Source organism: Gorilla gorilla, chromosome 1, assembly GCF_029281585.2.
Source record: "Gorilla gorilla gorilla isolate KB3781 chromosome 1, NHGRI_mGorGor1-v2.1_pri, whole genome shotgun sequence".
In the NCBI taxonomy this organism is placed as follows: domain Eukaryota; kingdom Metazoa; phylum Chordata; class Mammalia; order Primates; family Hominidae; genus Gorilla; species Gorilla gorilla.
This window is the reverse complement of record NC_073224.2, coordinates 215967924-215993308: the sequence shown is the minus strand read 5'-3', so window position 1 is coordinate 215993308 and position 25385 is coordinate 215967924. Positions and strand designations below refer to the sequence as shown.

Below are 25385 nucleotides of genomic sequence, written 5' to 3'. Positions count from 1 at the left end.
AAAAAAAAATGACATTGGATACAATATTGAATTATTGTTGGGGACACATTTGGGGGCTTGATTTTGAAAGGAGTTGGGCTGTCAGTTTTCTTAGCTGCCATCATTGAATAATGCCCAAGAGCACGGGTACACTTGAAACACTGGACGTATTGAAGACATAGTGTCGGGGCCATACTTTGGAATTAAATTTTTGAGGACTTGGTTCTTCTACTCCTCTTGATAAAAATGATCCTGGATTCATGCCGTAAACCACTCCAGACATTTGGTGTCTTCTAGAAGATTTAAGAGCTGAGGACATTTTGGCCAGGCGCAGTGGCTCACGCCTGTAATCCTAGCACTTTGGGAGGCTGAGGTGGGCAGATCACTTGAGGTCAGGAGTTTGAGATCAGCCTGGCAACGTGGTGAAACCCCATCTCTACTAAAAATACACGTGCCTGTAATCCCAGCTACTCGGGAGGCTGTGGCAGGTGAATCCCTTGAACCTGGGAGGTGGAGGTTGCAGTAAGCCAAGATCATGCCACTGCATGACTCTGTCTTATAAAAAAAAAATCTGAGAACATTTCTAGGGCCGGAATTTTGCGATTTTGCACCAGGAGTTGGAATTTTTCATGGATTCACCGAACAGGATTTGCTCAACACATTCTACAAGTCAGCAAGGCTGGGTCAAGAAAACTCCAAAAGGTCTGAGAGAGGCTGCCTGGCACCGTCTTGTCACCCTTGCATCCCCTTCCTTTGGGAAATGGAAGCTGGAAACTTGGGGCCATTGGAGCTGCAATGGTTTGGTGCTTCTTGCACAACTCTTGCTAATTTCATTTTAGTTACTTTATATCTTTGGTTATGATAAATGGAATATTTTCATTGTATTCTAGTTTCTGGACTGTAGAAATGCAATTGATTTTTGTCTCTGATCCAACAACTTATCATTAATTCTAATAATTCATTTGTATATTATTTGAAGTTTTCTATGTGGACAGTTTCATCACCTGAGAACAATGACAGTTTGGTTTAATCCTTGCTGCTCCTTACATCCCTTTACTTCCTTTGCTTTTTAAATTTTATTATTTAGAGACGGGGTTTTGATCTGTCACCCAGGCTGGAGTCTAGTGGTGTGATCCATCTCAGCTCACTGCAGCCTCGACCTCCCAGGCTCAAGCAATCCTCCCACCTAAGCCTTCCAAATAGCTGAGACTACAGGTGTGCACCACCATGCCTGGTTACTTTTTGTATTTTCTGTAGAGATGGGGTCTTGCTATGTTGCCCAGGCTGGTCTGGAACTCCTAGACTCAAGAAATCCACCCGCCCCTCCTTCCCAAAGTGTTAGGATTACAGGCGTGAGCCATTGTACCTGGCCTTCATTACTTCTTTCCAGCCTTCTTTTTAACATAAACATTTAACGCTGTATTTTCCTGAAGTACTTTTATTTTTAAAGCTACATCTTATAAGGTTCAATATATAGTGTTACTATCATTCCAAGTATTTTCTTTTCTTTTTTTTTGGAAGTGTGCATGAAGTTGCTTTAAGACTGTGAAGAACCATATAAGCAATATTATTATCATCAGCTTGCTCTCTAACTCTGGGCAGAAAGTGATCTAATTAAAATTGGCTGTGCTAATCTACTTACACTAATGTGTTACTTTTTTCTTTCACAACCAGGCTTCATTTGCCTCACCAGAACTACGTATTTGGAATTCTTTATATCTCATGGCACAATCCATAAATCTATGAATCAGTAACACAATGAGTTAGTGTATTTTAACTTTTACAAACAGTTTTTTCTTCTCCAAGTTTTTGTTATTATTCTTTAATTATATTGTAGACACGCTAAATAGCTTATATGATGCTGCTTCTTTGGTATTTGAGATTTGCAAATGTTCCATATGTGCTTGAGAAAAACACATATTCCTTAAATGTTGGATAAAGATTTCTAAATATATCTACTTGGCTGGGTGTGGTGGCTCACACCTGTAATCCCAGCACTCTGGAAGGCTGTGAGGTAGGTGGATCACTTGAGCCCAGGAGTTCGAGACTAGCCTGGGCAACATGGTGAAACCCCGTCTCTACAAAAAAAAAAAAAAATTAGCTGGGCATCGTGGTATGCCTATAGTCCCAGCTACTTGGGAGGCTGAGGAGGAAGGATCACTTGAACCTGGGAGGCCGGGCGCGGTGGCTCACGCCTGTAATCCCAGCTCTCAGGGAGGCTAAGAGGCGGGAGGATAGCTTGAGCCCAGGAGTTCAAGACCTGCCTGGGCAATATAGTGAGACCCCGTTCTCCAGAAAAATGAAAAAAAAAAAAAAAAAGAACCTGGGAGGTGAAGGTTGCAGTGAGCCGAGATCACACCACTGTACTCCAGCCTGGGCAACAGAGCAAGACTCTGCCTCAAAACAAAACAAAACAAGATTTCTAAACATATCTATTAAGGAAAAATTAAATAGAAAACTTGATTAGATCTCTGACAAAGAGGCTGAACTGGTAGTCAATTCAGAAGAATGGTATTAGAAGTGAGAATCAGAAAAAACACAGGAATTACATTTTTTGTTCAGCGTTAAGGAGATTTTGCAAGATTAAAAAAAAACACACACAAACCAGAAACTGATCTTAAAGCTATAAGCAGTATAAGTTGAATCTAGGAAAAGAAAGCTATACCATGTTTTTTTGGTAGAAATGATTGTGATGTACAAATTTTTTTATTTGATCATATTTAAAAAGAGCAGAATCACATTCATTTTCTTAATAGTATCACTGTAAACATAGCGAATTTTGGCGCTTTTAGATTGCTCTGGAAATTTCTGAAGAGTTGACCATAGCAGCCTGGTAAGCCTTTTCCTTTCCCCCAAAGCTCTCCTGCCCTTTGCAGAAAGACTGTTGGTGACAACTGATGCTAACTAAATAGCATGTGGTTGAGCTTGCCAAATCCTTCCACCTCCTCCCATAGGCAACAGGGTGACTTGGCTTAAAGGCATTGACTAAGCAAGTAGGTTATCAGAGAACAGAGGGAAGATTCCATTGTAGATAATTTCCAAATATTAGAATTGATGAACTCAGAGTTCAACTGCTCAGTTCCTTTTTCTGCTGACCTGATACAGATATAATCACAATGGATCTCAGATCTTTGGTCCATTAAGACATCAGGGTAATGTACTCAGTTCCTTTAATTAAAATGTGTTGGAAAAGCCATCTCTGGGTGGAGAAGAGAAGTTCGTTGATTATAGTGATGGTACTATAAGAGGAAAACTGAAGCAGCAAAACAGTGAGCAGTGCCTCTTTCTTCTTGCACTCAAATGATTACTTCACTCCTGTCAGCTTTATAGTCCAAGCAAACTCTGCGGGGACAGCAGAGGGTGGCAACTGGGGCAGAGAGATGAGGAGACCTTTATCTGGATCTGTGGACCACTTCAGATCTCCTTGAATTCCCAGCATTGTTATCTGCAGAAAACAAAAGGGAATGAAACAAACTGGTAATGCACTAATGAGTATAGAATACAGGCTGACTATGGTGGGAAACAGCCACGCTGGGCCAGGGCAGGAAAGCCAGTCTAAAAGAGGCGTGAATATGGGAGAAACCTGGCAGGGAAGGAAGAAAGGAAGGATCTGCCAATTCCTTTACAGAAAGTTACATCTTAGGACTGACTAAGCCTCTTTACCTTTGTAGTTGAGGTAGTTATGGGGGATTCAAGGTTTAAGACTCCATTATCTGGCCAGTGCAGAAAAATGGCATAAACAGCCGATCCCTTTGAGGTATACCTGGGAAAACAGAAACAACACTGTCAAAGATACCTGACTTGTTATCCTGATATACAACTTTATACATTTCCCCCTTTTTAATGTTAATTTTCTTTTCTTTTCTTTTTTTTTTTTTTTGAGACAGAGTCTCCCTCTGTTGCACAGGCTGGAGTGCAATGGTGTGATGTTGGCTCACTGTAACCTCCGCCTCCTGGGTTCAAGCAATTCTTGTGGTTCAGCCTCCTGAGTCACTGGATTACAGGTGTGTACCACCATGCCTGGCTAACTTTTGTATTTTTAGTAGAGATGGCATTTTGCTATGTTGACCAGGCTGGTCTTGAACTCCTGGCCTCAAGTGATCCACCTGCATTGGCCTCCCAAAGTGCTGGGATTACAAGTATGAGCCATTGCACTCAGCTCCTTATTTATTTTTTTTTGAGATGAAGCCTTGTTGTCCAGGCTCTTGCTGTCCAGGGTGGAGTGCAGTGGCATGATCTTGGCTCACTACAACCTCCACTTCCCAGGTTCAAGCAATTCTGCTGCCTCAGGCTCCTGAGTAACTGGGATTACAGGTGCCTGCCACCATACCCTGCTAATTTTTGTATTTTTAGTAAAGACGGGGTTTCGCCATGTTGGCCAGACTGGTCTCGAACTCCTGACCTCAGGTGATCCACCCGCCTCGGCCTCCCAAAGTGTTCGGATTACAGGCATGAGTCACCGTGCCGGGCCTAATTTCTTTTTTTTTAAGTGATGGAGTCTTGCTGTGTTGCCCAACACAACTTGCTGTGTTGTGCTGGGCTCAAGTGATCCTCCCACCTTGGCCTTCGAAAGTGCTGGGATTACAGGCATGAAGCACCGCACAAGGCCACTCATTCCCCTTTCAATTATCTACCAAATCCCAGTCCTTGAGTCTGTCACTGTTATTAGGGAGCACCAATAACTCAATACCAATGAAGGTATGCAGGAAGGAGGCAGTCTATAAAACTCTATCTGGTGATACTGTCTATTTTCCCTACCAATTGGGTTAAGTTGTCTTTAACAATTATCTCCTACATCAGTTACCGCAAATAAATAGAGCCATTTACCTTATTATTCAAATCTCTTTTCTATTCTAAATCCATGTGAAAATAGCAGAGACTATAACAAGGACAAGATATGCAATGAAGACAAATTTGTTGTTCAGAGATTTCTTTTTTTTTTTTTTTTTCTGAGACTGCACCCAGCCTGTTCTGAAATTTCACTATATTTAGAGAAGAGGATGAAAATCACTACTATGGTTTGAATGCATCTCCCAAATCTCATGATGGAAACTTAATCCCCAAATTCACATGTTGATGGTATAGTATTTAGAGGTGAGGCCTTTGGGAAGTAATTAGGATCATATAAGGCAATCAGGGTAGGGCCCCATGCTGGGACTGATGGCTTTATAAAAGGAAGAAAGACCTGAGTGGACATGCCCACTCTCGTCCCCAACCATGTCATGATGTAGCAGGAAGGCCCTCACCAGATGCTGGTGCTATGCTCTTGAACTTCCCAGCCTCCAGAACTGTGAGCTAAATAAACCTCTATTCTTTAAAAATTATCCAGTCTAAGCCAGGTGCAGTGGCTCATGCCTGTAATCCCAGCACTTTGAGAGGCAGAGGCAGGTGGATCACTTGAGGCCAGGAGTTTGAGACCAGCCTGGCCAACATGGTGAAACCCCATCTCTACTAAAAATGCAAAAATTAGCTGGGCATGGTGGCGGGTGCCTATAATCCCAGCTGCTTGGGAGGCTGAGGCAGGAGAATTGCTTGAACCTTGGAGGCAGAGGTTGCAGTGAGCTGAGATTCTGCCACTGTACTCCAACCTGGGTGACAGAGTGAGACTGTCTAAAAAAAAATAATAAAATAAAATAAAAATCCAGCCTGTGGGATTCAGTTATAGCAACAGAAAATGGACTAAGACAACCACTAAACAGAAACTCATCCAAAACAGAGGGATTAATAGAGGGATTAGATCCAGAGACCTAAGCTCTCTGGTATAATAAAAGCAGTTCCCTTTAATTGAACACTGAGTTTGTGCCTGGCATTCATCTCATTTAATCCTCACAACACTATAAAGTATCATCACTCCATTCTGCAGTGGAAAAAATGGGGCCCAAGATCAAATAACTAGATCCAGAAGTCCAAGTATGAATGGAAAGAATTTTGGATGGGGCTCCGTACAATCCAAGCATTCATTATTACTATTTTTAGGGGGCAGGGTAATAATCTCAATAAATTGACTGATGCTTTGTTGCTCCTTCCCTTTTCACCAAACCCACTCTCTCCCTTCACTAGTCAAAGATAACCAAGTAGCCTGAGACATAACTCAAATGGGGTACAAATTTTATAGGAAAATAACCTTTTGGATTTTCTCAAGGCAACTTCCAGCCTGGCTTGTGACATTGTGGACCCAAGGAGATACCAGTTCCGGATGGGGCACTGTTCTGTTCTTACACACAACAGAAGACAAGACTCACCATACAGATGTTGTGTTCTTTGCCCATTGCACCCGCCATGGTTTGGAGGCATAGATAGCCTCCCCATTGATGCTCAGCCATTTCCCAACAGCAAGAAGCCTTTCTTGGAAGATGGGAACAATCAGTCCATCTTTAGTTGGTCCAATGTTCAGAAGATAGTTGCCTCCCAAACTTACTGTCTGAACCAGTTCCTGGAGAGAACAGAAACAATGAAAGTCTAGCTATGAATGCCAAGCCTGGCATCATGCTTAAAATAGACAGTAAGAGAAGAAAAAGAATCTAGGGCACACTCTGTTTTTTAAATATCCTCTGCTGTTTTAAATTTTTTTTTTTTTTTTTTTTTGAGCCGGAGTTTCACTCTTGTCGCCCAGGCTAGAGTGCAATGGCGTGATCTTGGCTCAACTGCATCTCGGCTCACTGCAACCTCCACCTCCCTAGTTCAAGCGATTCTCCTGCCTCAGTCTCCTGAGTAGCTGGAATTACAGGCATGTGCCACCACATCCAGCTAATATCATTCTATTTTTAGTAGAGACAGGGTTTCACCACGTTGGCCAGGCCAGTCTCAAAACTCCTGACCTCAGGTGATCTGCCTGCCTTGGCCTCCCGAAGTGCTGGGATCACAAGCATGAGTCACCACACCTGAGCTAAAAATTCTCTCTCTATATATATTTTTGTCACTATAAAAGCAGGTTAGGCTCATGTGAGTAAATGAAAAATCATGCTATATTATATTAACTTGAATTTCAGGGAGTGGCCATGGAGCACTTCCTGTGCACTGTACTTCTCATGGTGCTGAGTGCAGTGGGAAGGGTCATGCCCCAGAAACATGAGGTGTGGGCAGGGAAGCTGAGAATTTCAGGACATTCCTTACACATTGGGCTATATAAATGAACATGCTGCCCCTTTGGGAAAACTGCTATAAAGAGATACATTCTTTTTTTTTTTTTTTTTTTGAGACGGAGTCTTGCTCTGTCTCCCAGGCTGGAGTGCAGTGGCACAATCTCGGCTCACTGCAACCTCCGCCTCCTGGGTTCAAGTGATTCTCCTGCCTCAGGCTCCCGAGTAGCTGGGACTACAGGTGCGCACCACCATGCCCAGTTAATTTTTGTATTTTTAGTAGAGATGGGGTTTCACTATGTTGGCCAGGCTGGTCTTGAACTCCTGACTTTGTGATCCACCTATCTCAGCCTCCCAAAGTGCTGGTATTACAGGTGTGAGCCACCGTGCCCAGCCAAGAGATACATTCTTTAAGGCTTCTGGAGTGGGATTTGGGTGTGTGTGTTTTTACTGTGACCTTGAACAGGTATTATACATATCCAGGCAGCTCAGAAAAACTAAGGTTATATAGAGAAAATTTTAAATTCATTACAGAATTTGAAGAATTCAGCCAGGCATGGTGGATCACACCTGTAATCCCAGCACTTTGGGAAGCCAGGACAGGTGGATTACCTGAGGTCAGGAGTTTGAGACCAGCCTGGCCAACATGGTGAAGGCCCTGTCTCTACTAAAAATACAAAAATTAGCTGGGCGCAGTGGTAGGCACCTGTAGTCCCAGCTATGCGGGAGGCTGAGGCAAGAGAATCACTTGAACCCGGGAGGTGGAGGTTGCAGCAAGCTGAGATCGTGCCATTGCACTCCAGCCTGGGCAACAAGAGCGAAACTCTATCTCAAAAAAAAAAAAAAAAAGAATTAAAGAATTCATTATAAGAATTCATTACAGTACTCCAAGTGACACCACACCATTAACTTTTGATGTCTTCTTCTAGTCTTTTTCCTATGTAGTTAATTTTATATAGTTGTAATAATATGTAACTTATTTTATTTATTTATTATTATTTTAAAAAAAATTTTGTTTCAGATGGAGTCTAGCTCTGTCACCCAGGCTGGAGTGCAGTGGCGCAATCTCAGCTCACTGCAACCTCTGCCTCCTGGGTTCAAGCAATTCTCCTGCCTCAGCCTCCTGAGTAGCTGGGATTATAGGCGTGTGCCACCACGCCCAGCTAATTTTTTTTGTATTTCTTAGTAGAGACGGGGTTTCACCACATTGGCCAGGCTGGTCTCGAATTCCTGACTTTGTGATCCACCCTCCTTGGCCTCCCAAAGTGCTGTGATTACAGGTGTGAGCCACCGTGCCTGGCCACTTATTTTTATTTTTTAAAATAGAGATGCGGTCTCACTATGTTGGTTAGGCTGGTCTTAAACTCCTGCCCTCAAGCAATCCTCTTGTCTTGGTCTCCCAAAGTGTTGGAGTTACAAGTGTGAGCCACCACCATGCCCAGCCAATATGTAACTTTATTAAAAATAATAATACAGATGGGGTCTTTCTATTTTGGCCAGGCTGGTCTTGAACTCCTGGCCTCAAAGGATCCTCCCACCTTGGCCTCCTAAAGTGCTGGCATTACAGGTATGAGCCACTGTGCCCAGCCAATATGTAACTGTTTTTTCATTCAGTGCTCTAAACATTAACCCATATTAAATTTGTCAACATTTTTATGGTTACCAGGAGTTCGAGACAAGCCTGGCCAACATGAAGAAACCCTGTCTCTACTAAAAACACAAAAATAAGCTGGGCATGGTGGCACGTGCCTGTATTCCCAGCTATTCGGGAGGCTGAGGCAGGAGAATTGCTTGAACCCGGGAGACGGAGGTTGCAGCAGGCCGAGATCGCACCACTGCACTCTAGCCTGGGTGACAGAGTGAAGTTCGTTCATAAATAAATAAATATACACATACATACATACATACATACATACATACATACATACATACAAATAATCCTGGGAAGGACCTCTGCACAACTTTCTTATGTAACTCTAATTATTTCCTTAGGACAGGTTTCTGTTAGTCTATTCAATGTCCTTAAAAGGGTTCTATTGACCTGCACTTCTATCCAGAGTACTTCCATCACTCTTACATAAAAAAACTGGTTTTGCAGCCATAAAAGAGAATGTGTCCTTTGCAGGGACATGGATGAAGCTGGACATCACTCTTACATAAAAAAGCTGGTTTTGCAGCCATAAAAAAGAATGAGTTCATGTCCTTTGCAGGGACATGGATGAAGCTGGAAACCATCATTCTTAGCAAACTAACACAGGAACAGAAAACCAAACACCACATGTTCTCACTCATAAGTGGGAGTTGAACAATGAGAACACATGGACACAGGGAGAGGAACATCACACACCAGGGCCTGTTGGAGTGTGGGGGCTAGGGGAGGGAGAGCATTAGCACAAATACCTAATGCATGTGGGGCTTAAAACCTAGATAACGGGTTGATAGTTTGCAACAAACCATCATGGCACATGTATACCTATGAAACAAACCTGCACACTCTGCACTTGTATCCCAGAATTTAAAGTAAAATTTAAAAAAAGAGGAAAAAATAATTAAAATCAATCATATAGTATGTTAGAAGGTAATAATAATAATAATAATAATAAAAAGTGGTTTGAGATCCATAGTTAAAAAATAGTGAACTCAGGCCAGCTGCCGTGGCTCATGCCTGTAATCCAGTGCTTTGGGAGGCTGAGGCTAGATCTCTTGAGGCCAGGAGTTTGAGACCAGCCTGGGCAACATAGCAAGACCCTGTCTCTACAAAAAATTTAAAAATTAGCTGGTTGTAGAGGTGCACACCTGTAGTTCTAGCTACTCAGGAGGCTGAGGTGGGAGGACCACTTGAGCCCCAGGAGTTTGAGGTTACAGTGAGGTATGATCGTGCCACTGCGCTATTGCCTGCATGACAGAGCAAGACCGCATTTCATTAAAAAAACAAAAAACTCAAAGGTGCTCTTACCGAAATGATTTCAGATTCTTCTGTAACATCAGACATTGCCATGTCACGACGATAGCCCCAGGAAAACTTGTCAATGCTGGTGCACATCTCCCACTTGTGATCTGGCAAGCTCTGTGGCTTGAATTTATCTTCACAGTTATAGTATCCTCCATGGTGACAGGAACAGTTCTGACCCCATCGGTCATTTACTACCACCTCATCCTAAGAAGGGAAAGAATATTTGGTCATGAGGAGTAAAACCACTTGACTTCTTTATGTAATGCACTTTGGTAAGGCTCTATTTGGAAGCAAGAAACTTAGTCTAGAGCAGTGGCTCTCAACTGGGGGCAATTTTGCTCTGGAGGGGACATTTGGTAAAGTCTAGAGACATTTTTGATTGTCACAACGGGGGTGGTATGCCATCTAGTGGGTAGAGACCAGGGATGTTACTAAACGTTCTACAATGCACAGGACAGTCCCCACAGCAAAGAAATATTCAGCCCTAAATGTCAACAGTACTGAGGTAGAGAAACCCTGTTGCAGAGATACACGTCAGGGCTGGGAGAGCTTGCTTTAAAGATCATCTGGTAAATCACTTATTCTATAAGAGGAGAAATGAACAGGAGAGGACCTGCCTGGGGCCATGCCCCTAGGCAGTTTCAAAAGCTGGAACTACAAATCAGGTATCTGAACCCATGGCAGGCTGTTTTCCAACTATATAATCCCAACCTTACTTAGGTAAAAAAAAGTCTTAAGCCAATCCCACTCAAAAAAAAAAAAGCAAATTCTTTTTCTTACTTCAAGGTTTAGCTGAAGAATGATAAATCATACATGGAATATCTTAATGTAAATGTTAAATGCAGCATATTTTATAACAGAGTGGCCAATACAAGATAAAAACTGAAACCATTTGGGAGGCCAAGGCAGGCAGATCATGAGGTCAGGAGATAGAGACCATCCTGGCTAACACGGTGAAACCCCGTCTCTACCAAAAATACAAAAAATTAGCTGGGCATGGTGGCACATGCCTGTAGTCCCAGCTACTTGGGAGGCTGAGGCAGGAGAATCGCTTGAACCTGGGAGGTGGAAGTAGCAGTGAGCCGAGATCGTGCCACTGCACTCCAGCCTAGGCGACAGCAGAGCGAGACTCCGTCTCAAAAACAAAAACAAAAACAAAACTGAAACCATGTTCAATTCATCACGGCAAAAGGAGATTTATTAAAAGTTTAAAATTCCCATTTCTTGCCTGTTTTAGAGTCATTCACATTGGTATGAAGTTTCTCCTATGGAAGCTAGTTAAGTGCCAAAGAGAAATAGAAGAATAGTCATTATTTGTAACTAGTTCAATCCAATGTCTGGTACTTGATTATCAATGTCTGGGCATCATGGGTCACAGAATTGAAAAGGACAACTCAAGATCAATTCAAGAACAGGTATGTAAAAGCCATTTCAGAGAAAAATGGGGTATTAACAATCCTAATTCTTCATTCAACACCTACCCATCCGCTTATTCAATAAGTATTTACTCAACAACTACCATGGGGCTCACACTGTGGGCAGATACTGGGTCTCCAAGGTGAATAAAACAGAGGTCTTGCCCTCAACCATCCAGCAGAGACTAGCAGAGGAGACAGATATGTGGACAATTACAATATGACATCATATCAGAGTTTATACCTGGTTACAAGATTATCAAGGGCTTTGAGGTTCATAGCTGGCTCCACCACCTAGTAGTCAAGGGGTCTTAGGCAGGTAACTTTACCTTTTAAGTTAGTTACTTATCTATAAAAACAAACAAACAAAACCAACCAAACAAACAAAATCCAAAGGCAAATATCACCCACCTCACAGGGGTTTGAGAGGGAGGGATAAAAGTGACAGTGTGCCCAGACTCTGGCTCAGAGTGAATAAAGGTGTCTCCTTGCCACACCTCCTCTTTCTCAGAGTCCTCAGGTGATGTGAACGCTCCCTGTACACTCAGCCCGTCAAGGACAGACACAACCATGCACTCCTTCATCCCACAGAAGCTAATGCAGTACCCTCCACTTTGGCATTCGAACCAGTGTCTATGGATTGTGGAGACCTCAGGACATACTTCTACTATCATACTGGTCACCCTACAATGTACTTTGTTTGTATGTCTGTCTTTCTCTTCAGACTGTAGTTCCCTAAGAGCAGAAACCATTCATTCAGCATTTCCAAGGCTTAGCATGCGGCAGGCTACGGCACCGGCTCTCAATAAATCCTGGTAGAAATGAAGGAGAATCTACAGTCCCCATACGTCTGCGAAGCTACTGTGAAGATGGGTTGAGACACACCCACACAGAAGGTCCTGCTTGCTTAGGAATTATTGTTTAAGAGAGGCCGGTCGGGAGTGGTGGCTCACGCCTGTAATCCCAGCACTTTGGGAGGCTGAGGCGGGTGGATCACAAGGTCAAGAGTTTCAAGACCAGTCTGGCCAACATGGTGAAACCCCGTCTCTACTAAAAATACAAAAAATTAGCCAGGTGTGATGGTGTGCGCCTGTACTCCCAGCTACTCGGGAGGCTGAGGCAGGAGAATTGTGCGAACCCAGGAGGCGGAGGTTGCAGTGAGCCGAGATCGTGCCATTGTACTCCAGCCTGGGCGACAGTGCGAGACTCCCTCTCAAAAAAAAAAAAAAAAAAAAAGCCAAAAAAGTTCAGGCTGTCTAGCTAGTCATGCTTTTTAAATGGCACTGGGGTTGATATTTTCTTCCATTTCCCAATCCTGCATCTTTGGCTAGTCATTTTTCCTTCTGTGATACTCCTTAAGCACAAACACTAGACTGTAACCTCACGTAGCAAGCGACCTAGCTCGAGGGGTATACACCCTGAACATATATACGTAGACGCCATTTCAGAGACAAATGGGGTATTAACAATCTGAATTCTTGGTTCAACACCCACCTACTTTTCCTATTTATTCAGCAACTACCATGAGGCTCACACTGTGGCAGACACTGAGTTTCCAAGGTGAATAAAACAGAGTTCTTGCCCTCAACGATCCAGCAGAGACTAGCAGAGACAGATATGCAGACAATTACGATATGACATCACATCAGAGTTCATTACCCAGGGATGAACTGCACATCTGGGAGGTCACAAACATTCATCAAGTTCCAGAAAACCACTCTTTTTTTTTTTTTTTGAGACAGAGTCTTGCTCTGTCGCCCAGGCTGGAGTACAGTGGCACGATCTCTGCTCACTGCAACCTCTGCCTCCCGGGTTTAAGCAATTCTCTGCCTCAGCCTCCCGAGTAGCTGGGATTAGAGGTGCCCACCACCACGCCCGACTAATTTTTGTATTTTCTTTTTTTTTGAGACAGAGTCTCGCTCTGTTGCCCAGGCTGGAGTGCAGTGGCGCCATCTTGGCTCACTGCAAGCTCCGCCCCCCGGGTTCACGCCATTCTCCTGCCTCAGCCTCCCAAGTAGCTGGGACTACAGGCATGTAAAAATTAGGCCCGGCCTAATTTTTGTATTTTCAGTAGAGACGGGGTTTCACCGTGTTAGCCAGGCTGGTCCTGAACTCCTGACCTCGTGATCCACCAGCCTCGGCCTCCCAAAGTGCTGGGATTACAGGCGTGAGCCACCACGCCCGGCCTTAGAAAACCACTCTTAATCTGTCTCTGTGCATCATATAGAATCTGTTTTTTTCTTTCTTCCCATTTTCTGAGCTTAGTAATAGAGACCCAATGAGACCCTTACACTTTTTTTTTGAGAAGGAGTCTCACTCTGTCGCCCAGGCTGGAGTGCAGTGGCGTGATCTCGGCTCACTGAAAGCTCTGCCTCCCAGGTTCACACCATTCTCCTGCCTCAGCCTCCTGAGCAGCTGGGACTACAGGCACCCACCACGACGCCTGGCTAATTTCTTTTTGTATTTTTAGTAGAGACGGGGTTTCACTGTGTTAGCCAGGATGGTCTCGATCTCCTGACCTCGTGATCTGCCTGCCTTGGCCTCCCAAAGTGCTGGGATTACAGGCATGAGCCACTGCACCTGGCCAAGACCCTTAGAGATTTATGAACTACCAAGGTACCTCAGTACAAACTGCTTTTACACTTAAGATTTTCCTTTTAAATCCACAACAAATCTAGAACATGTACAATTGTGAAATTTGCTACAGTGAAGATTAGGGTTTCCGCTACTTTGCAAGTACGCTAAAATACAAACTGTAAATGGGCAGCCATTATGCACTGTCTCATAGTGTTGATTATAGGGAGGCGTACTGGGTAGGCAACATTCCCCCAAGGATTTGGATATAAGGGAAGTAAGTGTGTCCCTTGAGAGTTAAACTATAAAATCAACATAGAATAGGTGGGATTGTAGGCATCTGCATTTTATTCCTACCATTTAATTTTGTAGGTTTTGTATATCTTATATGTTTTCTTTATTTTTATTTTTTGGAGACAGGGTTTCACTGTTACCCAGGCTGGAGTACAATGGCGTGATCTAGGTTCATTACAGCTTTGACCTCTTGGGCTCAAGTGATCCTCCCACGCCAGCCTCCCCCCACATCAGCCTCCTGAGTAGCTGGGACTACCTCCCGAGTAGCTGGGACTACAGGTCCGTGCCACCACACCCAGCTAATTTTGTTTATTTTTTGTAGAGATGAGGTCTCACTACGTTGCCCAGGCTGGTCTTGAACTCCTGGACTCAAGTCATCTGCTTGTCTTGGCCTCCCAAAGTGCTGGGATTACAGGCATGAGCTGCTGTGCTTGGCCTGTATGTCTTCTATATGTTTTCTTTATATTTTATTATATGTTTTAATATCTTTTTGGTGGTTTTCTCATTTATAACATTTGTTTGTTTAATAGAGTTTATTGTTTCTGTAGAGGTCTGGGAACTGTAATTACTATTTTTAGTCTACTATGTAAATTTACCACTGTTTAAACCTATATTGTCAAAGTTAAGAACTAAAGGAGATTGCCGGGTGCGGTGGCTCATGCCTATAATCCCAGAACTTCGGGAGGCCAAGGTGAGCGGATCACCAGAGGTCAGGGGTTCGAGAGCAGCCTGCTCAACATGGCGAAACCCTGTCTCTACTAAAAACACAAAAATCAGCCGGCCAGGTGGCGGGCCCCTGTAATCTCAGCTACTCGGAAGGCTGAGGCAGGAGAATCACTTGAACTCGGGAGACAGAGGTTGCAGTGAGCGGAGATCGCGCCACTGTACTCCAGCCTGGGTGACAGAGTAAGACTCTGTCTCAATTAAAAAAAAAAAAACAAAAAACTAAAGGAGAAGAAAACTTATACTCTAAGGGAGCCAGGGAAGATTAAAGGAGAAACCTTTAACATCCATTAAGTGCCCCAGTCCCTACTGCCCCCATGTTGATATTCCTGTTTATTATTGCTGCTGCTGTGGTTGTCTACTCCAGAGTTTGGCTCCTTGCACTTTCTTTCTTCATAGGAGATAAATAAGAAGTCATATAATCACATACCTTGACAGGGCTGTCATTGTAGAGCCATGAAAGAAAATTTGTGGAGTTCCAGTAAGTATCAGGACATTCCCACTCCCCATCAGACCAGATCAGATCAGGTTTATAGCTGGAAGACATGTGATCAGGACAGAACTTATTATCTGAACATGTTCACAGTAAAATCTTATGGACCATTTTTTTTTTTTTAGAGATGGGGTTTCGCTATGTTGCCTAGGCTTGAGTCCAGCAGCTATCAACATGTATGATCACAATGCACTATAGTCTCGAATTCCTGGGCTCAAGCGATCCTCTTGCCTCAGCCTCCTGAGTAGTTGGGACTACAGGTGCACATCACTGCATTTGACTTGTGGACTGATTTTTGCAACAAATATTTTAAAATTAATTTTCCTTCATTTTGAAAGTATGTGGCATAAAAATTATCACAGTGCAGAGGATGTGGAAAACTGAAAACATTTGCTAATAAAACCAGTTTGCTAATAAAACCAATTTGCTAATAAAACCACCATTTAAAACAAACACAGCAGGCTGGGCACAGTGGCTCACACCTGTAATCCTAGCACTTTGGGAGGCCGAGATGGGCGGATCACGAGGTCAGGAGATCGAGACCATCCTGGGTAACACAGTGAAACCCCGTCTCTACTAAAAATACAAAAAAATTAGCCAGGTGTGGTGGTGGGCGCCTGTATTCCCAGCTACTCAGGAGGCTGAGGCAGGAGAATGGCATGAACCTGGGAGGTGGAGCTTGCAGTGAGCCGAGATTGTGCCACTGCACTCCAGCCTGGGCGACAGAGTGAAACTCCATCTCAAAAAAAAAAAAAAAAACCACACAGCATTTTGGTATATTTCCTCCTGATCTTTTCCTTTCTTCCTTTTTTTTTTTGAGACAGTTTTGCTTTGTCTCCCAGGCTGGAGTGCAGTGCTGTGATCTCGGCTCACTGCAACCTTCACCTGCTGGATTCAAGTGATTCTTGCACTTCAGCCACCCAAGTAGCTGGGATTACAGGTGTGCACCACCATGCCTGACTAATTTTCGTATTTTCAGTACAGACAGTGTTTTGCCATCTTGGCCAGGCTGGTCTTGAACTCTTAGCAGCAAGTGATCCACCTGCCTCGGCTTCTCAAAGTGCTGGGATTTCAGGCATGAGCCACTGTGCCTGCCCTAATCTTTTTCTTTATGCCTTTTAGGAAATGGAGGTGTAATCAGCATACAAACAATTTGGTTTCCTTTCAGCAACTAATTCCAATTAAGAATGGATGCAGCTGGCCGGGCGCGGTGGCTCACGCCTGTAATCCCAGCACTTTGGGAGGCCGAGGCGGGCGGATCACGAGGTCGGGAGATCGAGACCATCCTAGCTAACACCGTGAACCCCCGTCTCTACTAAAAATACAAAAAATTAGCCGGGCATGGTGGCGGGCGCCTGTAGTCCCAGCTACTTGGGAGGCTGAGGCAGGAGAATGGCATGAACCCGGGAGGCGGAGCTTGCAGTGAGCCGAGATTGCGCCACTGTACTCCAGCCTGGGCGACAGAGTGAGACTCCGTCTCAAAAAAAAAAAAAAAAGAATGGGTGCAGCACACCAGCATGGCACATGTATACATATGTAATTAACCTGCACATTGTGCACATGTACCCTAAAACTTAAAGTATAATAAAAAAAAAAAAAAAAAAAGAATGGTGTTTCAAGGAAGCAAAGGAAACAAAATGGTGCTTCAGGACTATAAGACTAAGATTTGCTTTGAAGATGTTTTAAGAGTTGGAACTATTCATAAAATGCATTTTTGTGGATAATTACCAAAGTCTGTACTGTAAAGGATTTATGGAATCCACTAGAGCCCCATTTGTACTTTAGCATATTATTACTCTGAGCCCTATAAGGCATGTATGTTGTGTGTATATACATAAATACATATGTATATACCTATATGGTAAGCATTATTATTCTCATTTGAGCAGCAAGACTTTGATGCTCAGTAGGGCAATTTGTTTCAGGTGACAAGGCTTGTAAGTAACAGGAGGTGGAACTCAAATACAAATCTGCCCATTTGTCCACTGTACTCCATAATTAGGCAGGTAAACTCTAGGAAGATCACTAAGTGGCAAGATATAACAGATGGTCTGTGATTTACTGTGTATAAGAAATTGTACTAGGCAATTTAAACTCATTACCTCATTAGTTCTCATGATTCTAGGATATATTATTATCCCATTTCACAGATAGAGAAACCAAGATCTTGAAAGATAAGTAGTTTGTTCAAGGCAACATAGCCAAGTACGATAAAAGAGTGGGGATCTCAGATTCAGTAATTCTAAATCTGTCCATGTCTCTGATGGTCTCTTACAATTGTTACTATTTTCTTAAGAGAAGTCATCTGGATAGAATCTGAATACAAGGTAATTTTTCTTTTCTTGAGACAAAGTTTTCCTCTGTAGCCCAGGCTGAAGTACAGTAGCAGGATTTCGGCTCACTGCAACTGCCTCCCTGGTTCAAGATATTCTCCTGCCTCAGCCTCCCGAGTAGCTGGGACTACAGGTATGCACCAGCATGCCTGGCCAATTTTTGTATTTTTTAGTAGAGACGAGATTTCACCGTGTTGGCCAGGCTGGTCTCGAACTCCTGACTTCAAGTGATCTGCCTGCCTCGGCCTCCCAAAATGCTGGGATTACAGGCGTAAGCCACTGCGCCTGGCTAAAGGTGATTTTCCTTTGCTCTAAAGTGAGGGTCCAGGCAGCTGCCTCTGAAGCTTTAAGGGTCTACCGTCCTCTATGAGTCCCCAGGCTCGAGAAAGGCAAATGGGGATAAAACACTGTGAAGAACTAGTGACAAATCCCTAAGTGAAAGTGATCATTTAAAGAATAATGGTAATAACAACAGCCTTACTTTGTACCAGGCACCGTGACAGATACATTTCACATACTATTCTGAGCCCTACAAAGAAGGCATTATTATCCCCACTTTACAGAGTGAGAATCAAGCTCAGGAGAGTGTTCTGTTTAAGGCGTGTAAGTAACAGGAGCCAGAATTCAAACACAAATCTGCCCGATGCCAAACCACCCCCTCTCCAGGGTCCTGACATAGGGAAAACGGCATGTAAGAAGGGAACTAAAATTTTGACTTTCTGCCATCCTGGGTTTTGTGTGATTGTTTCAATGTAGAAGGCAATATGGCCACATGACAGAAGTTCTGAAAGGCAGGAGGAAAGAACATATTTTGTCTTAATACAACCACCACTTTTTATTATTTTGATGTCTTTTAGGTTTTTTTCATACCTATCCCTCCTCCACTTTAATGGTACCCTATAGGAAGCTCTGATTTCATTGATAAAAGTCATAGGGCCAAAATATTTCAGTGTCTTACCTGTTAACAAGGTCGTACAGCTCTGGCATTGTTTTTGCACTGACAAAATGCTGTGTTTTGAAGCCATTTTTCTTATCAAGTAGATAGAGTGGATGGAACCACTCTAAGAGTGAGTGGTATAGTCCATAGCGGATGTTCCTTAAACAGAAAAACAGAACGGCAACTGTCATTAAGCATAGAACAAATAATTTATTTTAAGGAAAATCAGTTCTAGCATTTTTTTATTTCAGTGGCACTCACTCATAAGAGCATATAGAGAGGGATGGGATCCAAAACCATTTCCTTAAATTATTCACTATTCACTTAAGCAAAATGAGGTTTACTGTGTTTTTGATTATACACATAACTACCTTTTATACATAAATATCTTAACACCAAAATATTATTTAAACCATCTTTTATCTTTTAAGTCAGTTATCCCAACAGAGTATAGTCCTGCTGGGCGCAGTGGCTCATGCCTGTAATCCCAGCACTTTGGGAGGCTGAGGTGGGAGGATCCCTTGAGTCCAGGAGTTTGAGACCAGCCTGGGCAACATAGTGAGACCTTGTCTCCACAAAAACTGTAAAAATTAGCTGAGTGTGGTGGTGCGAGCCTGTAGTCCCAGCTACTAGGGAGGCTAAAGTGGGAGGATGGCTTGAGCCCAGGAGGTAGAGATTGTAGTGAGCTAAGATTGTGCCACTGGAGTCTAGCAAAGGCGACAGAGTGAGACCCTGTCTCAAAACAAAAATAAAACAAAACAAAACAAAAAACCATATAGCCTTATTTTTAAAAAATGTCTTCCCTGTCAATCATAAAATTTCATATTTGAAGAAACTGGAAAATAGAAAATCAAATATGCAAAGTACTCTTACTCAGAAATAATCATTAGTAACATTTTCCACACAGTTGAAATGAATATAGGTTTATCATTTTATTTATCTAAGATTTACTAATAGTTCTTTCTCTTTTTTTCCTTTTTTTTTTTTTTTTTTTGAGATGGAGTCTCGCTCTGTCACCCAGGCTGGAGTGCAGTGGCGCGATCTCGGCTCACTGCAAGCTCTACCTCCCGGGTTCACGCCATTCTCCTACCTCAGCCTCCCGAGTGGCTGAGACTACAGATGCCCACCACCACACCCAGCTAATTTATTTTTTATTTTTTATTTTTACTAGAGACAGGGTTTCACTGTGTTAGCCAGGATGGTCTTGATCTCCTGACCTCATGATCCACCCACCTCGGCCTCCCAAAGTGCTGGGATTACAGGCGTAAGTCACCACGCCTGGCCAAACTAATAGTTCTTAACATACACAAAATGAAATGTGGTTGATGACCTATTTTCATATTTAATAAAGCTTGCTTTGGGTTAAGAATGGTGAGTGTTACAAAAACCTTATAATGCAAGAAGCAATTACACAGATACAAAACAACTGAAGTATTTCATCATATGACCCAGGGACTAAATAAAGATGGTAAAAATCATGACTCCTAAAGTCCATGTCTAATCAACATCTCAGAGTTTTACAGCAGGACTATAAGCAAAGCACAGTGCTGAGAAACAAACTGAGCAGGTGACAGGAGTCAGCAAACTCTTGTTGTCTTTTTTCTTTTTTTTTTTTTGAGACGGAGTCTCGCTCTGTCACCCACACTGGAGTGCAGTGGTGCGATCTTGGCTCACTGCAACCTCCGCCTCCTGGGTTCAAGTGATTCTCCTACCTCAGCCTCCCGAGTTGCTGGGACTACAGGCAAACGCCACCACGCCTGGCTAATTTTTATATTTTTAGTAGAGACAGGGTTTCACCATATTGGTCAGGTTGGTCTTGAACTCCTGACCTCATGATCTGCTTGCCTCTGCCTCCCAAAGTCCTGGGATTACAGGTGTGAGTCAACGCACCCGACCAGTGAACTCTTAAAGATCCAGACAGTGTTTTAGGTTTTGCAGGCCATTTGGTCTCTATCTCAGCTCTCAAATTGTAGCTTGAAAGCAGTCACAGACAGTGCATAAATGAATAGGCATGGCTGTGTTCCAATCAAACTTTATGATTTATACAGACACTCAGCCTACTCCTCAAACAGGACATCAAGTAGCATCATAGTCTATGTTGGGTATCCTTCATCTAACCAGACATGGCCATGAACTTCTGTAATGGTGTCCCCTTTGGTCACGTGAAAACTGTGAAGCATCAAACACTGCCAATTCAAAGGCCAGAAGCCCTTCCGGCTACTTGCTAAATGCAAACCTAGAAAACACACAGGAGTAGAAGGCCAAAAGCCCTTCAGGCTACTTGCTATATGCAAACCTAGAAAACACACGCGAGTAGAGGAGGTACAGAACTCTTCACAGCCAGATCCAAAGAGATAACAGAGTAACCATCCCTAGACACCCACCTCTTCCGGAGAGCTGTTCCCAATTCACCAACCAAATCCCGATGAGGCCCCACGTCTTTGGAGTTCCAGTTCCAAGACACAGGACTTGGCCAGTTTGTGAAGCCTTCGTGATGCTTTGTCGTCAAAACTACATACCTGTGGACAGCAAAACCACATGAGCAAAGGAAGTGGGCAGTGAACTTGCATGAACTTGCCCAGCATGCCTGAGGTTTTTTAAATGGCTGAAAGAACTTGACCACAACAAATGTACTTGTACCAGTGACTATATTAGTGATATCCAGGAAGCTGCTGCAGTCACAATTCCCCTTGGGCATTGCTCCAAGAATGGAAGCAGATTTGAGGAAGTCCCAACCCTCAGTCCCCAGCAAAGGAGGAGGCCCAGAGGGAAAGAAGGAGTGGGTAAGGGAAAAGAAGTGCACCTTAGCTCTCTGATTCTTCAACACTTCTGGTAGGAATGATTAACTTTCTTTCACTCTTTGCCCTGAAGGAGAAAGATCTCTACTGGAAATGGCAGATAATAGAAAACTAAGCCATTTGCTGGCCAGGCATGGTGGCTCACACCTGTAATCCCAGCACTTTGGGAGGCCAAGGTGGGCGGATTACCTGAGGTCAGGGGTTCAAGACCAACCTGGCCAATGAGGCGAAAACCCATCTCAACTAAAAATACAAAAATTAGCCGGGCATGGTGGTGTGTGCCTGTAGTCCCAGGTATTTGAGAGGCTGGGGCATAAGAATCACTTGAGCCTGGGAGACAGAGGTTGCAGTGAACCGAGATCATGCAACTGTACTCCAGCCTGGGCTACAGAGCAAAACTGTTTCAAAACAACAACAACAACAAAATAGAAAACTTTCTAGAAAACTAAGCTGTTTGGTTTACCAAGCCTACATAAATTGCCTCTCATTTATTATAGAGGTGACAAAAGACCCAATAACTGGGAGAAAAGGCAAGTGTTGAAATAACAACCAAATCACTCAATATTTAATTTGCTTTTATGGCAGAAAAATTGGTAATGCACTTTATGGTTCAATCACTGGCCAGAGTAGGGAACTCCAGGACTTGAAGGGCCAGATAGTATTTTAGGCTCTGTGGGAGCACATTCCTCTCTGTAGTGTATTCTTCTTTAAAACATTTTACAACCCTTTAAAAATGTAAAAACCATTCTCACCTCATGGGCCTTAAAAAACTGGCAGAGGACCAATCCCTCTGGCCAGTTTGCAGACCCTGGTGCAGTGGAAACAACCTTGACGTCATGAGACCTGGAGTCTAGGACATTATATTCCTTCCTCTCTTTGGGCCAGTCATCTCATCCATGAAATAAAAGGCATGGAAAGAGTTATCTCCCAGATTTTAATTTTTCTCACTTGTAAGTTATGGATCCCTAAGGCCCCTAGGAGACAAACACTTCCTCTGCTTAATCAAGTCTTATACTCCCATACATTTAATGGCAAACACTAAATGCCAGTTGTAATTTCTCTTTAGTACAAGTGAATTCAAAGTTCAAGAGAAACGAAAACCCGGAAGATGGCTGAGGAACCAAGGTAAGGATGGAAGACTGCTCTAAGCCAGGGGCTGGGGAAACCTCCCCACCTCCATTTTTACTCTTCTCCAACCCACTTCTCTCCCAGCAGCCGAATGAATCTTTCTAGAAGCTGACAGTAACCACTCCCTGACTTAACATCTGTCAATACAGGGCTCTCAAGGCTCACTCCTTCAGGACAAGCCCCTGCCTTGACAACTTCATGGGTCGTGGTCTCCCCTTATCCCCACCCCAGCGCTCTCTACTCTGTTCTCTGAACCAGCCACCCCCAAGTTCCAACAGTTCTCAGAGAGAGTCAGACCCTTCTTGGACACTTCCTACGTAAAAGGGATTGAGAGGAGCAAACGAATGACTATCTGTACTGTTGCCCAAACACACTGCACACCAGAACTCCCCTCTCTCTCCCTCTTAGAGACATTAGGGCTCAAAGGGTTGTATCCTTATACAACCCCTTTCTATAACCATAGAAGAGGCTGCACGGAGGCTGAAGTGACTTGTCCAGGTTCACAGTTGAATTAGAACCAGGCTCCCCACCACTGATTTGAAACCCTGGAGTCCTGATAGTGCTGTCAATCTGGAAGGGACATCAGGTAGGGCCTAACTCAGCCCTCTTGGTGCACAGGTGCAGATACCCAGGGCCCAGCCTGCCATCTCCCTGAACCTTCATTTATCAGTCCCCAGTCAAACGCACCTCCTCCTCCTCATCAGGTGTGCCAGGCTCACTCCTGTGGCCGCAGGAGGCCACACGCGGGCCCCGGGGTCATGGGGGCGACCGGCAGCTGCGCGCCCCAGCTGGCCGCCCAGCCCCACCTCCTGTCTGCCGCCCGAGCCGGAAAGGGGCGCCGCTCCCCGGGACCACACTCACTTGGCGCCCGCGGCCTGGAAGAGGTCGGCCCATTCCTCCGGGTGGAAGAAGCGCGCAGTGAACTGCGGTCCGAAGTCGGCGTAGCTGAAGCCGGGCGGGTAGTTGTCGCGCATGAAGCGCTGGTACTGCGGCCGCCCCTCGCCCTGCCAGTGCCACCAGAACCACTCGCTGCCCCAGGCGGGCACCGAGAACACGCCCCAGTGGATGAACACCCCGAACTTGGCTTCGTCGAACCAGGCCGGCAGCGGCCGAGAATCCAGGCTCGGCCAGTCTGGGGTGTAGCGGCGCGGAGGCTGGGCCCGACGCACCGATTCGGCCGCTCCGAGGAAGAGCAGCAGCAGCAACAGCGCGGGACCCGCCGGCCGCGACCTCATCCCCGGAGCCCGCATCGCTACCCCTCGGCGACGCGGCCCACTCTTAACGCGCAGGTGCCGGCGGGCGGCTCCGCCCACTCTGACTAACGATTGGCCCGGAAGGAAAAAGGGGTGGGACAACCTCGACAGGTTGGCCCGAGTCGCTTCCTCCTCGGGTCGGAGGAGCGCCCTCTAGTGCTCAAGAAGGGAAAGACGCAGGGAGGCGTTGACAGCGCTTCGCTGAAGGACGAATAAAAACCTTGAAAAGGGACTTAACTGCGAGGTTAAATCGTGGAGGTGAGCAAGGCCCAGTGTGTGCGGAGAACTCACATTTAAGAAGGAGTCCATTGAGCCGGACGCAGTGGCTCACGCCTGTAATCCTAACACTTTGGGAAGTCGAGGCGGGAGGATCGCTCTGAGCCCACAAGTTGGAGACTAGCCTGTCTCTATAAAAAATAAACAAAATGAGCCTGGCGTGGTGGTGCACGTCTGGAGTCCCAGCTACTCGGGAGGCTGAGGTGGGAGGTTCGGGATCGCTTGAGCCCGGGAAGTTTGGACTGCAGTGAACCGAACCGTGATCACGCCTCTGGGAGTAGTCCATTTTGCCGCAGCAATCCTGCAGGGGTAGGCTGAAGTCAGATCACGAGTTTTATTTAGTGATCACTTGGTAGCCATAGGGGGCTTTTGAGTTGTCCTGTAGCACAAGGCTGGAGGAGGAGATAACAGACTGGAAGGGTATCTAACAGCCCTGACAGAAATAAGGAGGTAGAGGGATGATGGGAGGAAACGTTATGAAGGGAGAGGAAAGAGAAAACTGGGTACTGAAAGAGGGGGAGCGGGCAGGACCGTTTCATCTGTCTGGTATTTACTGAGCTTTCTTTGGGAATTCCGAGGCATTTCAAATAGCTTAGTTTGTACCGAGATAGCGCCACTGCACTCCAGCCCCTGGGCGACAGAGCCAGACCAAGGAAGAAAGAAAGGAAGGAAGGAAGGAAGGAAGAAGGAAGGAAGGAAGGAGAAAGTGGAGAGCCAAGAGGACCCAGGATTGCCTGGCAGGGAAGTTCCCCAGTTCCTCTGCAATTTGTACATGCTGCACATACTCAAACGGGAGGTGAGGCCATTAGCGAGGGAAATACGGGAAATCAGAAGTCTCTGAACAGACAAGGTGGCTCACGCCTGTAATCCCAGCACTTTGGGAGGCCGAGGTGGGCAGATCACCTGAGGTCGGGAGTTTGAGACCAGCCTGGCCAACATGGTGAAACCCCATCTCTACTAAAAATACAAAAATTAGCCGGGCATGGGGTGCGCCTGTAATCCCAGCTACTCAGGAGGCTGAGGCAGGAGAATTGCTTGAACTCGGGAGGTAGAGGTTACAGTGAGCCGAGATCGCACCACTGCACTCCAGCCTGGGCGACAGAGTGAGACTCGGTCTCAAAAAAAAAAAAAAGAAAAAGAAAAAGAAAAA

The 25385-nt window shown here is 44.7% G+C and overlaps 1 protein-coding gene across 1 annotated transcript; it reads right to left on the bottom strand.

Annotated features, from left to right (window-relative positions):
* Nucleotides 1–1401: 1401 nt before the first annotated feature.
* Nucleotides 1402–24023, bottom strand: FUCA1 (alpha-L-fucosidase 1). Its single transcript, XM_019012672.3, has 8 exons — nucleotides 23568–24023; nucleotides 21165–21299; nucleotides 18802–18939; nucleotides 15448–15553; nucleotides 10015–10215; nucleotides 6222–6412; nucleotides 3643–3742; nucleotides 1402–3424 (listed from the first exon to the last, which is right to left on the bottom strand). Exons 1-8 carry the CDS (start codon nucleotides 23954–23956, stop codon nucleotides 3284–3286), a joined length of 1401 nt encoding a protein of 466 aa, XP_018868217.2. The 5' UTR covers nucleotides 23957–24023; the 3' UTR covers nucleotides 1402–3283.
* Nucleotides 24024–25385: the final 1362 nt, after the last annotated feature.

Coding starts and splice junctions, on each gene's coding strand:
- FUCA1 (XM_019012672.3), bottom strand. CDS start 23,956: ATGCGGGCTCCGGGGATGAGGTCGCGGCCGGCGGGTCCCGCGCTGTTG. Junction 15,554..18,801: donor CTGTACGACCTTGTTAACAG/GTAAGACACTGA, acceptor CATGTCTTCCAG/CTATAAACCTGATCTGATCT. Junction 3,743..6,221: donor AAGAACACAACATCTGTATG/GTGAGTCTTGTC, acceptor CTGTTTTCCCAG/GTATACCTCAAAGGGATCGG.